Below are 15,120 nucleotides of genomic sequence, written 5' to 3'. Positions count from 1 at the left end.
ATGTTGTTGGTTCCAATGTGGACAATGACCTCTTGCTGGCCCCTCTCCCCCATGAGAACATTCTGCACCCTCTCTGAGACATCCTTGATCCTGGCACCAGGGAAACAACACACCATTCTGCTTTTTCTCTGCTGGCCACAGAAACATCTGTCTGTACCTCTGACTACAGAATCCCCTAACACAATTGATCTATTGGAAGCCGACATATCCCTTGTTGCATTAGAGCCAGTCTCAATACCAGAAACTTGGCTGTTCGTGCTACGTTTCCCTGAGAATCCATCGTCCCCTACATTTTCCAAAACAGCATACCTGTTTGAAATGGGTATATCCACTAAAGACTCCTGCACTCGCTGTCTACCTCTCTTACCCTTCCTGGAGTTAACCCATCTATGTGATTGTATCTGAAACTTTCCCCCATTCCTATAACTGCCATCCATCACATACTGTTGCTGTTGCAAATTCCTCATCGCTTCTATCTGTTTCTCCAACGATCCACTCGATCTGATAAGATTCGCATCCAACAGCATTTATGGCAGATATGATCCGCAGTAACCCTTAAACTCTCTTTAAACTCCCACATCTGACAAGTAGTACATATCACTGCAAAGGCCATTTTTGCTCCTTCACAATCTACAGACACAGAAAATAACACTGTCTTATTCCTCTACAAAACACAGCACCAGGTTAAATTAATAGCTATGGCTTATATTTTAAGTTTGATCAAGAGACTTATCTCCAAAAACATATAATCAAGAAAGAACCCATTGTACTCACTAATACAGCCTTTCTCTGAAAACAACAATTAACTTATTTGATTCTGTGTTGTGAACATCGCCCAAACAAGTTCCTCCAAGATTAGTTGTGAAATTCACTGTTCGTTAATTTTCCCAGATGCACTCGGATGTCCACCGACACATGAATTCAAAAACAGCAAAGGCAGTAACTGTGCAGGTTCCCTCTCTCTCCTGTACTGTCCTCACCATGTGCTTCCTATGTCTGCTCTTCTCCCTTTTTAAACTGCTGTTGTTTTGACTTTTTTTTCCAAAGTTCCAAAACAATGCAACAGCATATAAAACAGTAATTGCTGCTCCAGGAATTTGAGGAAATCACCTCCAGCACCTAAAATACCTCAAAAAAAGGAGAGCTCTTACAGCCAGAAAATTTTCCCATCCTCCATTTTGGATTACCCCTAATGCTGGATGACTAAAGAAATTGAGGGTTTGGTTAAGAAAAAGAAGGAAACATATGTCAGGTATCGACAGGATAGATTAAGTGAATTCATCAAAGATATAAAGGCAGTAGACAAGAGACAATAGACATTCTGCTCTTCGAGCCTGCACCACCGTTCAATGTGATCATGGCTGATCGTCCTTAATCAGTATCCTGTTCCTGCCTTATCTCCATAACCCTTGATTCCACTATCCTTGAGAGCTCTATGCAACTCTTTCTTAAATTAATCCAGAGACTGGGCCTCCACTGCCCTCTGTCGCAGAGCATTCCATACAGCCACCACTCTCTGGGTGAAAACGTTTCTCCTCATCTTTCTCCTAAATGGTCCACCCCGTATTTTTAAACTGTGTCCTCTGGTTCGGCACTCATCCATCAGCGGAAACATGTTTCCTGCCTCTAGAGTGTCCAATCCTTTAATAATCTTATATGTCTCAATCAGATCACCTCTCAGTCTTCTAAACTCAGGGGTATACAAGCCTAGTCGCTCCAGTCTTTCAGCGTAAGGTAGTCCCGCCATTCCAGGAATTGACCTCGTGAACCTACGCTGCACTCCCTCAATAGCCAGAATGTCTTTCCTCAAATTTGGAGACCAAAACTGCACACAGTACTCCAGGTGTGGTCTCACCAGGGCCCTGTAGAGCTGCAGAAAAACCTTTTTGCTTCTATACTCAATCCCTCTTGTTATGAAGGCCAGCATGCTATTAGCCTGCTTCACTACCTGCTGTACCTGCATGCTTATCTTCATTGACTGGAGTACAAGAACACCCAGATCTCTTTGTACTGCCCCTTTACCTAAAGTGATTCCATTTAGGTAGTGATCTGCCTTTCTGTTCTTGACACCAAAGTGGATATTTATCCACATTAAACCGCATTTGCCATGCATCTGCCACTCACCTAACCTGTCCAGGTCACCCTGTAATCTCCTAACATCCTCCTCACATTTCACCCTGCCACCCAGCTTAGTATCATCAGCAAATTTGCTAATATTATTACTAATACCATCTTCTATATCATTAACATATATTGTAAAAAGCTGCGGTCCCAGCACTGATCCCTGCGGTACCCAGTGGTCACTGCCTGCCATTCCGAAATGGAACCGTTTATCTCTACTCTTTGTTTCCTATCAGCCAACCAACTTTCAATCCAAGTTAATACTTTGCCCCCAATACCATGCGCCCTAATTTTGCTCACTAACCTCCTATGTGGGACTTTATCGAAAGCTTTCTGAAAGTCCAGGTAAGCTACATCTACTGGATCTCCCTCATCCATCTTTAGAGTTACATCCTCAAAAAATTCCGGAAGATTAGTCAAGCATGATTTCCCCTTCATAAATCCATGCTGTCTCCAACCTATCCTGTTACTACTATCCAGATGTATCGTAATTTCATTCTTTATAATAGACTCCAGCATCTTTCCCACCACTGAGGTCAGACTAACTGGTCTATAATTTCCTGCTTTCTCTCTCCCACCTTTCTTAAAAAGTGGTACAACATTAGCCACCTTCCAATCCGCAGGAACTGATCCCGAATCTATCGAACTCTGGAAAATAATTACCAACGCATCCACGATTTCTCGAGCCACCTCCTTTAGTACACTGGGATATAGACCGTCAGACCCCGGGGACTTATCAACCATCAGACCTAATAGTCTCTCCAACACCAATTCCTGGCAAATATAAATTCCCTTAAGTAGGTCCTTCAGTCACTGTTAACTCAGGGAGATTGCTTGTGTCTTCCCCAGTGAACACAGATCTGAAGTAACAATTCAATTCTTCTGCCATTTCTTTGTTCCCCGTTTCTGTCTTCAAAGGCCCAATTTTAGTCTTAACCAGTAGGAGTATACTTAAGAGGGAAATCACGAGGGCTAAAAGGGGACATGAGATAGCTTTGGCAAATAGAATTAAGGAGAATCCAAAGGGTTTTTACAAATACAGTAAGGACAAAAGGGTAACTGAGGAAAGAATAGGTCCCCTCAAAGATCAGCAAGGCAGCCTTTGTGTGGAGCTGCAGAAAATGGGGGAGATACGAAATGAGTATTTTGCATAAGCATTTACTGTGGAAAAGGACATGGAAGATATACTAATTGGCAAAATAGATGGTGACACCTTGCAAAATGTCCATATTACAGAAGAGGACCTGCTGCGCTTTTCCAGCAACACATCTTCAGCTCTGATCTCCAGCATCTGCAGTCCTCACTTTCTCCATGCTGACCAGATATCCCAACCCAATCTAGTCCCACCTGCCAGCACCCAGCCCATATCCCTCCAAACCCTTCCTATTGATGTACCCATCCAAATTCCTTTAAATGTTAAAATTGTACCAGCCTCCACCACTTCCTCCAGTTTTTCAGACTGGAGGCCTGTGACCAGTGGAGTGCCACAAGGATTGATGCTGGGTCCTCTACAACAGGATATTGATCAGATGGGCCAATGGGCTGAGAAGTGGCAGATTAAGTTTAATTCAGTTAAATGCGAGGTGCTGCATTTTGGAAAGCAAATCTTAGCAGGACTTATACACTTAATGGTAAATAGACAAAGTCATTTCCCTGGGTTGGGGGAGTCCAGAACTAGAGGGCATAGGTTTAGGATGAGAGGGGAAAGATGTAAAAGAGACCTAAGGGACAACGTTTTCACACACAGGGTGGTACGTGTATGGAATGAGCTGCCAGAGGAAGTGGTGGAGGCTGGTACAATTTTAACATTTAAAAGGAATTTGGATGGGTTGGGATATCTGGTCAGCATGGAGAAAGTGAGGACTGCAGATGCTGGAGATCAGAGCTGAAGATGTGTTGCTGGAAAAGCGCAGCAGGTCAGGCAGCATCCAAGGAGCAGGAGAATCGACGTTTCAGGCATGAGCCCTTCTTCAGGAATCTGAAGAAGGGCTCATGCCCGAAATGTCGATTCACCTGCTCCTTGGATGCTGCCTGACCTGCTGCGCTTTTCCAGCAACACATTTTCATATCTGATCGGCATGGATGGGTTGGACCGAAGGGTGTGTTTCCATGCTGTACATCTCTATGACTCTATATGTTTTAGCATTATGTTACCAATTAATGGGCATTTTAAGGGCATTAAAACTTGCAATGATGTTGCTAGGGATAGCAGTTAGCACCAAATGAGGCATCCACAATATTACTAAACCCATTTCAGAACAAGTGGATAAGCTTGAGGTCAAATTTAAGGAATGTTTTCCATCTGAAGATAATCCTCAGATTGAATTTTTGTGTGTAATGGATCTGTTCATTCACTCTCGCAGTCAAACAATAAGCTGTCATTTATCAGAGTCAAAAAAGGATCACCTCATTGAATTGGGAAGTGATCCAATATTGGAATAATTATTCAAGACTCTGCCTTTGGATACCCTCTGGCTTGAAGTAAAGACAGAATATGAACAACTTAGTAAAAAGCTATTAATAGGTTTTATCAAAAGTTGTTCTTAAGAAATAACTGCCCTTTTCTTCCACGTATCTTTTTGTTGAATTTTCATTGTTGACTTAAGTTATCAAAGTACTCAGTAGTGCTCAATATACTTGAACTCAGCATGTCTTTGCTGCAAACATCTCGTCAAATCATGAATTTTCATTCCAGAACCAGTCATTGTTTTCACATGTATGACACCTAATGGAATACCTACCTAATGGAATATAATTTCCAAGCTTTAAGAATCTACATTGAATGTAGCTGTCATCATACTTTCTCTTTGTAATCATATTCTGTTTCTTCTTAGCTGGAATATCTCCTTCAGATTTTTCCAATGTTTTTGAAGAAATTATACCAAATCTTTGAGACCTTGCTCGATCATTTTTATTCTTATGGTATATCATTCCTGTCATAAAATAAATGTAAGCATCAGTTATAAAAAAGAACCAATGGCATTTTTCCGTATCAGCATTTTCAACTGGCCCTGCATGTGGGAGGATTATATAAAGAACAATCTAACATATAATGCCTTAATCTGACTGATCGTAGGGCATTATATGTGAAATTGCTCTTCAGATAATCCTCCCTTGTTATCATGTAAGTCTAGTTGAAAATGCTGGTGTGGAATAATGTCATTGGTCTGTGAAACAATCATTTATAAATATAGAGAAAACTGGCAATTAAATATAGGAATAATTTTATTCATAGTGACCCTCAACTGTGGACTCGTGTATAGTGAGAATACAAACGTCTTTAAAAGTCTTCATGATAAGCAAAATGAAAATAGAAATGAAGCTCGGCTTGATACATTTTAACTCTCCAAGCTAAATACATGCATACCCTGCAATTTTATTTCCCAGCTTGGAAGAGTGTCCCCATACTCATTTTTGGTTGGTGATACAGTTTCTTGTATTTTGATTAGATTCATTTGTGTAAGATGGTGGAATGAAATTCATAATTCAATAAAATTAGCTGGTTTAGAGGCTATAATTAAGTTGGTATGGTTAGGCAAATGCAGGTTATGATATGTTGACTGAAGTGTTCGTGTGGACAACTAATGTAAACAAAAACTCACTCTCTGGAAGCATTTTTTCTCATTCTGCATTTTCAAATAAATCACTATGGATAAAGAAATACCTTTATTCATTCATGGATATGACATGCTGGCTATGCTCATCCCCAAACACTCAGAGGGCATTTAAGAGTCAGCCACATTGCTGTGCATCTGGAATCACATGTAGGCCAAACGAGGTAAGGAAAACAAATTTTCTTCCCTAAAAGACATTAGTGCCCCAGATGAGTTTTTATACAATTGGAAATGTTTTCATGGCCACAATTAAGCTAGCTGTTTTATTCCCTTTTTATAATTGAAATAAAACTCACCATCTGTCATGGTACGATTCAATGTCCCTTGAACATCAGCCTGGGATTCTGGATTGCTAATCCAGCGACATAACCACTATCTTCCTCTAATCCCTTATAATAGCTATTTGTCGAAAGCCCTTTAGACACACAGAAAACCCATATGTCACTAGTTCAGATTCAAAGATCCAAACTCAAAATTAAATGATATACATTATTTATATATACACACACATACATATATATGTGTATATATACATATATATATCTTTGAATTTGAACTAGTGACATATGTACAGGTCATTGGTTAGGTCACCTTTGGAATACTGCATGCAATTCTGACCTCCCTACTATAGGAAGGATATTGTGAAACATGAAAAAGTTCAGAAAAGATTTACAAGGATATTGCCAGGGTTGGAGGGTTTGAGCTATAGGGAGAGGCTAATTAGGCTAGGGCTACTTTCCCTGGAGTGTCAGGGGCTGAGGGGTGACCTTGTAGAGGTTTATAAAATCATAAGGAACATGGATTAGTGTGAATAGCCTAAGTCTTTTCTCCAGGGTAGGGGTGTCCAAAACTAGAGGGCTTAGGTTTAAAGTGATTGGGGAAAATTCTTAAAGTGGCTTAAGGGGCATCTTTTTCATGGAGAAGATGGTGCATGTATGGAATGTTAGTAAGAGCTCTAGACCAAAAGTGTTTGGTTACAACATGAAGGGCTTATCTGATGCTCAGTAAGTTTATGCTGTGTGTATGAAAATTTGAGGAAGACACTGTCAGATTCTTTGAAATTACCTTTAAATTCTATAGTGTGTTGGAAAAGGAAATTCACTCTGGTGTGAGTATGGGATTTTTGAATTAAAGGGGCTTTTGGGATTAAATGGAGTTAAATCTTTAAATATGTGTTCTATGTAAATAGTTTGCTTTATTCTATTTTATCTTCATTTCTTTGTGTAATAAACTTGAATTTTAATGTTAAGCCTAAATCTATAGCATAACAAGCTCGTGTTTCAGTGAAAGATCACTTCATTAAAACAAAAAAAAGACCTATCAAGCCAGATTTCAATCTGGGATCTGATTTGTCCAGTATAAACATTAGTTACAATCATAATACTAGGGGACATTGTTTTAAACCTTAGTGGCCACTTTTTTATAACAGAGATGAGGGGAAATATTTTTCTGTCAGAGCAACTTTGGCACGCTTTGCCCCTGGCAGTGGAGGGAGGGTTGTTAAATATTTTTAAGGCAGAAGTAGGTTCTTGTTAAGAAAGGAAGTCAAAAGTTATTGAGGATGGATGGGAAAATGGAAATTGAAACATAAACAAATCAGCAATGATATTATTGAAAGGCAGAGCGGGCTAGAGGGATCAAATGCAATGGTGCAGAAAAGATTTGCAAGGGTTGGCGGGTTTGAGCTATTGGAGATATTGAATAGGCTGTGGGGTGTTTTCCCTTGAGAATGGGATGCTGAGCAGTGACCATATAGAAGTTTATAAAATCATGAGGGGCATAGATAGGATGAATAACCAAGGTCTTTATCCCAGGGTAGAGGAATCCAAAACTAGAGTGCAAACATTTAAGGTGAGAGGTGAAAGTTTAAAAGGAACCTAAAGAGGCATTTTTTTTCATACAGAGGGTGGTGCATGTATGGAATGAGCTGCTACAGGAAACAGTGGAGGCTGGTACAATTACAGCATTTAGAAGGCATCTGGATGGCTTCATGAATAGGAAGGAGTCAAGAGTGTGACGCTGGAAAAACACAGCAGGTCAGGCAGCATCTGAGGAGCAGGAGAATCATCATTGATGAAGGCTCTTGCTTGAAACATTGATTCTCTTGCTTCTTGGATGCTGCCTGACCTGCGCTTTTCCAGCACCACACTTTCGCCTCTGATCTCCAGTATCTACAGTCCTCACTTTCTTCTAAATGAATAGGAAGGGTTGAGAGGGATATGGGCCAAATTCTGGCAAATGGGATTAGATTCATTTTAGGATATCTGGTTTGGCATGGACGAGTTGGACTGAATGGTCTGTTTTTGTGCTGTACAACTCAATGACTTTATAATTCTAAATGTTTCTGCCTCACTTCTGCTTCCATTTCATATGTAAGTAACATAAAGACCTTTAACAGACACAGGGAACATAGAGCAGATGTACATAATCAATGTAATCTTTTCCTCCTTATGCTGACAGCTAAAGGAGATGCAGGAACAATTAGATGATTGCACCCTTAAGAAGGAATTAAATTCACTGATGAAACAGCTTGAGCTTCTCAAAGAAGACAAAGAAGAACTCGAAATAAAATGCCAAAACTATTCCCAGCAAGTGAAAGATCTGAAACACACCAGTAAGTGTAATGTCGGCACTGTAATGTGATGTAGATTTGTAATAATGCAGTTTAACCTGGTGCTAAGCAAGCAAAATAAAAGCCAAAGAATGTTGTAAGTGCTCAGCAGGTCTGGGCAGTATCTGTGGAGAGAAAGGTAGAGTTAACATTTCAGGTCAATGACCACATATGCTGCTTGACTTCCAACATTCGCTGCTTTTATTTTTAATTCTGCGCCAAATGGCAAAGACCGAGTTTGACTTCTGAAAATGATGTGCAAAATACTTTGAAAACATTTGTTGACTGCTACCCCCAACAATGTTTGTGGAACTTTGAGCTTTTTGAATGTGGCTCTGAATTGGATTTGTGCGAGCATCAAAACTTCACATTTTTCCCAGCTTCTTCTGACATTGTGAGTTTTAGTCCACGACACAATGGTACTATATGTTTTTCATGAAAGATTATTTATCTGCTTTTACACATTGTGTAACAACTTGTATTTAAATTAATTTCCTCACATAGACATCTTGGAGCTTTTTGTAATTGGAGAGGCTTCAGTAGGAATGAAAGAAAGGAAAGAATCTCCAGAGAAGCTAGACGAAGGAACTTAAAGTATATCAAAATTAATGACTTTTAAAGCAGGAACAAGGTGACAATTGAGAGGAAAACAGCTCAGAGCAGGAGCTGGCCCGCAGTGAATGAATGGATGGGCATCAGTTGTGAAGTGGAGGAAATGAGACTCTGTTACATGTTTTAGAGTATATGAGAACAGAGAATGAGATTGGCTTTCTCATGAACAGTGAGGTAAATAGTACTTTGAAAATAAAAGCAATAATTTTCAAATTGACTCACTGGAGCACAAGCAAACAGCAAAGCTAGAACACTAGGGAGCTTACTGGACTAAGGGAATTAGTGCAAGAAAGGATGTGGCTGCAAGATTTTGGATGAACTGATGCTTGAAGCAGGGATATTGATTAAGAAAGTGAAGAAATGAAAGTTTTAGTAGTTAAAAATGGACAAAGGTTTCAATCAGAGCAGTGGTTGAGTGGTGCAGGCAATATTGAATGGTTGGAAGAAAGTGGTCTGGTAAGCAGCAAATGTGGTGGAGGATGGTGGAACAAAAGATAGTCATTTTGGAAGCTGCAGAAAATATTCACCTCAGTAACTGAAATCTAATTGATGTATCTTTTTTCAAACACAGAATGTCATTATGATTTTCTATAACTTGCAAATACTCTGACCACTGGATTTCAAACTCTGGTACCTCTGTTACAGTTGATGAGCTACAGAAGCAGATCCAACAAGCAGAAAAATCAACACCATCACTGCCGCCGCCACCTCCAATGCCATCACCCTCTTCAAGTCCACTCAAGTAATAAAAGTATATTTTTTTCTAGAATCAGTTTTAGCGATATGTGATTCAGGGCTGTTTAAATTGTGCTAGAATTTTCAAGTAGGATGATGTCTTCCAGCAACATTTGGCAACTGTTTAATACTATGTTAAATATATGAACATTCCATTTACTATATTTCAACTTAACATTGTACAGTACAGTTATTTCATAAAAAGTGTTTCTTTTATATTATTTTAAGATTTAACTCAGTCAAAATCCTAGAACTTCCTCCCAAACAACTTTGTGGGTACTTCTGCACCAAATGGATTTCAGTAGTTTGAGACAGCTCATCACTACCTTTTCAAGGACAAATATTGATGGGCAGTAGAGTCAAGTCCACATCCCCTGAATGAATAAAGAAGAAAACAATCAAAGAACCTCAAGAGGCTGTGAAGTTTCATCACTACCACTGTGAAACATCTTGCCATCCTAAGCTACCTCTAGCTGGAGTGAACAATTGATCTATTGGGCAGTGATAACACCAGTCCATGGATGCCATTAGATATCTTGGCTGCACCATTACTGTTCCTTCAATCAAACTCAGTGCTAAGGGGCAGGTAATGCAATATGTAGAGCTTTCATTAAAGGAAGGAGAGATACAAAGCTGCAGTGAAAGGAGTGCCAGGTAAAAGTCTTGTATAAGTTTCAACTCACCCACAACCTTTCTGTCGTGAGAGTTTGAAATCTTAAAGGTTAACAGTGCTGTGGTTTACTTTTCTATTCATAAACCTTTTGCTATTGAATGGAGTGTGCCTGTTATGCCAGTAGCAACAAGCTCATGCAAAGGCCTAATGCACATCTTGTATGTAATAAAATGCAGAAAGCCACTTGCTCAACACAATTTGCTACATTGCATTTAGCAGTTAGAAATGTATGCTGATTGATGGTTACAACTTGACATTCTTCAGACAGTATACTGACAATAACTTCCAGCTGTAGAAATCTAGAGGCAGTATATATTGGAAATTGAATGGGCGTGGACTGCTGACACCACATTTTGAAAATTCAGATCTATTTTCTCACCATTTTCTGACCAGTGGATAGTTTCATTTTAGGTGCTGCTGATGGGAGGCAGCCCTATTCAAAGTCCCAAGAAACCTTCATTAAACTATTCCATATTTGACTGGTCTGAGCAGTGGAACATGATGTTTTCTTGGGTTTGGCATGCAATTTTATATTGCAAAATCTTTGCTACAAAATTATTAATTTTGCCATAAGAAAAAATACCTGAAATACTTAAATAAATACAACATTGGAAGTTTATATTTTTGATGTAACATTGGATAAGAAGAGACCATGGCATTTTTCAGCCATTCAGCTCATGAGACTGAGCTGCTCTTGCCCAGGGAACAATGTGCCCAGGGAATGCCTGATGAGGAATTACCTGCCATGTTTTTGTCCTTTATTCACTGCACTTAATATGAGTGTGGATTCTCATCTGGAATGTAATGGCAAAATTAGCCAGAATTATTAGCATGATGGTCAGTTTAGGATTGGTGACCAAAACTGATAAGTCAGCTCTTTCACTTTTGTAGAGTAACTTAGTCTAGATCTTCTGTTTGGTGTTGGAACTGTTCCAACTAATGCCGATTACAGGAAAAGGTACCAACTAAACGGCCCATGCTTTTTATGGCCAGTATTCCAATGCTGGCTGCTCTCTCAAACTTCCATCGTAGGAAAGTGGGGAGGCTATGATGTAAGGGAGGGAGGGTGGGGGGCAAGTGAAGCCTCACCCACGTGTGATCGGCAGGATCTGGCAATTCCCCCTCAGAGCAACAGCAGATTACGTAAGGGTTAAATTGCTCAATAAGTTGTAAATTCCAGAGTAGATTGGATTCGTTCTGCAGCATTTTACAGATATCACATAGCTTTCCTTTCTGTTTAATTTAAAAGATTTAATATTATTGCTACTGAGCATTTTAAAATTTCTTTTAAATATTTCATGGCGGTTATTAATTCTAAGAGTAATTAGATTTTCATGTTCAGTATTCTGCACTGATTAATTCTTGGTAAGAAGGTAAGTGGATAAGGAGGTGTGGGTGTGAGATAAGTAAGAGGATAGGGTGGCATCTGGGTGGGGTGGTGTCAGCTAAAGTGGGAGGTAGATATGGACATGAGATGGGGTGGATTGGTTATTAAGGAATTGGGTTAGGGTTGGGTTAGGCCTGAGAATGTTGGGATGTTGAGGGGTTCAGGGATTGAGCCAGGCTAGGGGAGGCAGCCTGGAGGTGTTGGGGGAGGTACTGGTGGGTTAGGTGATAGGTTAATGGAGAATAGGGCGAATCAGTTGGATCCAGAGTGATGGGTGGGTGGGCAGGCAACCAGATGGTGAAGGGATAGGGACTTTCACATTTCCTGTTCCACATTGCCAGTCTATCCACTACAGTAAATATCTTCCTACCAGTGGAGCTGGGCCTGAATGTTACCATCCAAATGGAGGCTTTAAGAAAACACATTTATGTTTCAACAGAAATCTGATGAAGATCATTTGTAAAGGACAGAAAACATCCAATTTGTCTGGTGTTGGAAAGGCCCTACCTGAAGAAGCAGGTAAGCAACAGGATCCGACGCATTTCACTTGTGTGCTTTTAAAAAAAAATTGATTTAAAATATGTCAGAACTGGAAACTTAATTTTAATTGCTTAAAACTATATTTAATATCTGAATTGGTTAGCCTTCTGTTTTCTTGCTCCATATTTTTAACAAGAGCAAACCCTGCGATGTTCTTTCATTCTGAGAAAGTCTCCGTGATGTTGGAGCCGTTTGTGCTGACGGTTGGCATGTTCTGAACAACATCCAGGTTCCAGCTGATAAGTAGCCAAATGGTTTGTTTGTTTTGTCAGAAAGTATCAGGGGAGCTACTAGTATGGCAGGTGGATGAGGGGATAGATAAGTCAATCAGGACCAGGGTGCATAAGTGTCAGGCAATAACTATCTCTAACAATGGAGAATGCTCCCCTGAAATTCAGCACACCGCCTTTATAGAATCCCCAGTACTGACAACCTAGTGGGAGATATGATTGACCAGCAATGTAAATTGGCCAGACATAGATATATCTGTAGCTGCCACAGCTGCTGCAAGATTATTAGGCGTCCTAGGCAAACCTTTAGCTGTTTAGTCCCCAACCTAACATTGTTAACACAGGGACATTGTGTTAATAAAAAAGCACATATACACTCACCTAGATCAATATGAGGTTCTTACTGTAAAAGCAAGGCAGACTGATTCTCAAGAGTGAGTCCAAGAAACAAAACTATGCAATAAAGGGAATCACAGCCCAGCAATGTGCAGGGCACTGGGAATATTGATCAAAGAATTTATTAATCTTCACTTGAAGCTAATTTGGTGTTATCAGACTGTAAAAACAGTTATAAACACCATTATGTGAATAGTCCTCTAGATTTATATTAGTCTCGCCCATAAACCAAATTTCCTACCAATATTACAGAGGGGAAGGTTAAATTTTAATATTCATGAGATTAATGACCAAATAATCACTGATAAACTGCTCAATAACTGATACTTCAAAGCACCAGCTCAAATGGAGGTACAGTGTGGAAGCTCCCAAACTACTTGGTCCACATGGAGAATTGCTTCAAAATTAACAAGAGGGCCCTCTGCAAAAAAATGTATGTGGTGGCTGTCTACACACTGCATCTCTGGACAGGTAGTTCATTGTTGACCATGTGGTTGCTGCACAGCAGGATAAATGACCCCCAGGAGCAGGGGTACAGAACAGGATAGTGAAATCCTCAATTTAGCTACCTTGATCAGTGACTTCGCTATGGGAGAGCACTAACTGAACATCTCTTGGGATCCATATAAGCTACCTCATTTTGTTTTTCTTTATGCAAAATAAATTGGTAAATGCAAATTAGACTGCAGTATATAAGAGTGCCACAATTGTTTTGCAACTTAAAGATCAAGTAGGCTTATGTGGTCTACATTTTAGCTGCTCAAAGTTATGTTACTTGCTGCACTGAGAGGGATACCTTATGAGACAGTATAGCTCCAGACACCTTGGAGTTAAGGAGAAAATGCCCAACAACAGTTGCAGTTTATACCAAACCTGTGAGTGTAATGCATTCTGAGACATCCAGAAGCCTGCAAACAATAAGCATCTCTCTCTCTGGAAAAAAAAAGACAAAACTCAAAATTTCTGAAAAGTAAAAGTCTAATCCAGGAAAAGGCCGAGGTTCACTCAATTAACTATTGAATCAAAAATTGACCATCCCTCTGCAAACAACATCATGTTACAATCACTTTTAAAAATAACTCTGAGAAACAACACATTCCACCTTTGTGGTCTGGACACTTCACATGAAGTTTTTTTCTGTCTAGGTTTTTCACCCATAATGTTTGTGTCAAACACTTTGTTTTTGTCTGTCTTTTCATGATTGATTGTGTGAGTTTGCTGTTTTAAAGGGTATAAGAGTCATGCAGAATGGAAACAGACCCTTTGGTCCAACAAAATCAACACTTAAGTTGCATAGTAGGCAGGACTAATCCATTTTTGTTCACCTTTTGTTGAAGGATAAGTTTGTCTACAATAAATTTATTCTTTAACTGTCTACAATAAATAATTATTTTCATGTTAACGATACAACCTGGTGTGAGTTACTTTTGTCCTGAATCTTGGAGCTTTAATTGGATATTTATTTGTTTATGATCGCATATGAAATAGTGGGCTCAATTATCAGCACACCTTTTGCCGTTGAGCCATAACACATCAAATAACTTGCCTCTTGACTTCCCAAAGCCTGTCCACAAGGCAGAAGTCAGGAGTGTGATGGAATACTCTCCATTGCCTGGATAAGTGCAGCTCCAAAAATACTCAAGCAGTTTGACATTATTCAGGACAAACAGCCTACATTATTGTCACCGTCTCAACAAAAGTTCACTCCCTCCATCACTGATACTCAGTAGCAGCAGTGCATACCATCTCCAAGGTGCATTGCAGAAATTCACTAAAGCTCATTAGAGACAACACCTTTCAAACCTACTACCCCCATCTAGAAGGACAAGGGCACCAGATACACAGGGATAGGTTGAAATGTTGAAATGAAGCTGCTTCAGGTGGGTTTTATTTTTGCCAGTGGAATGTCCAGAACATGATTCCTAGGGTTCAGATCTATTAGCAAAAGGTTAAAAGGTGCTGGATTTCTTCAGAGAGGCTGGGCATTCTTCTGGATGATCCAGGACATTTTTGGAAAGGGAAGATGCTCTTTGGAATTTTTAAACATCAAAATAATATGTGTAAAAATGTATAAACTCATTGGAATTGTTAAGAGAGCCGGAAAAGAAGCTGTCAAGTCATTTAAAGACTCCCATCCTTTAAGTGCTTACTATTTCATTCTGTCTCTTCATATAAGCTTGAAGGTTCACATTATGGGATTA

At 39.6% G+C, this 15,120-nt stretch overlaps 1 protein-coding gene across 8 annotated transcripts in view; it reads left to right on the top strand.

Moving 5' to 3' along the window:
• Positions 1-15,120, top strand: part of shtn1 (shootin 1) — a 105,316-nt gene that overhangs the window by 79,001 nt on the left and 11,195 nt on the right. For 7 of the 8 annotated variants that reach the window (XM_043712830.1, XM_043712827.1, XM_043712828.1 and 4 more), the window contains 3 exons: positions 8,196-8,349; positions 9,604-9,700; positions 12,193-12,272. In XM_043712830.1, coding sequence (XP_043568765.1) covers positions 8,196-8,349; positions 9,604-9,700; positions 12,193-12,272 — 331 coding nt within the window. Of the gene's footprint in view, positions 1-8,195; positions 8,350-9,603; positions 9,701-9,921; positions 10,062-12,192; positions 12,273-15,120 lie in introns of those variants that run through there. The other variant, XM_043712834.1, reaches the window with a different exon arrangement.

This window comes from Chiloscyllium plagiosum, chromosome 22, assembly GCF_004010195.1.
Source record: "Chiloscyllium plagiosum isolate BGI_BamShark_2017 chromosome 22, ASM401019v2, whole genome shotgun sequence".
Taxonomy (NCBI): domain Eukaryota; kingdom Metazoa; phylum Chordata; class Chondrichthyes; order Orectolobiformes; family Hemiscylliidae; genus Chiloscyllium; species Chiloscyllium plagiosum.
This window is presented reverse-complemented; position numbering and strand designations above follow the sequence as displayed.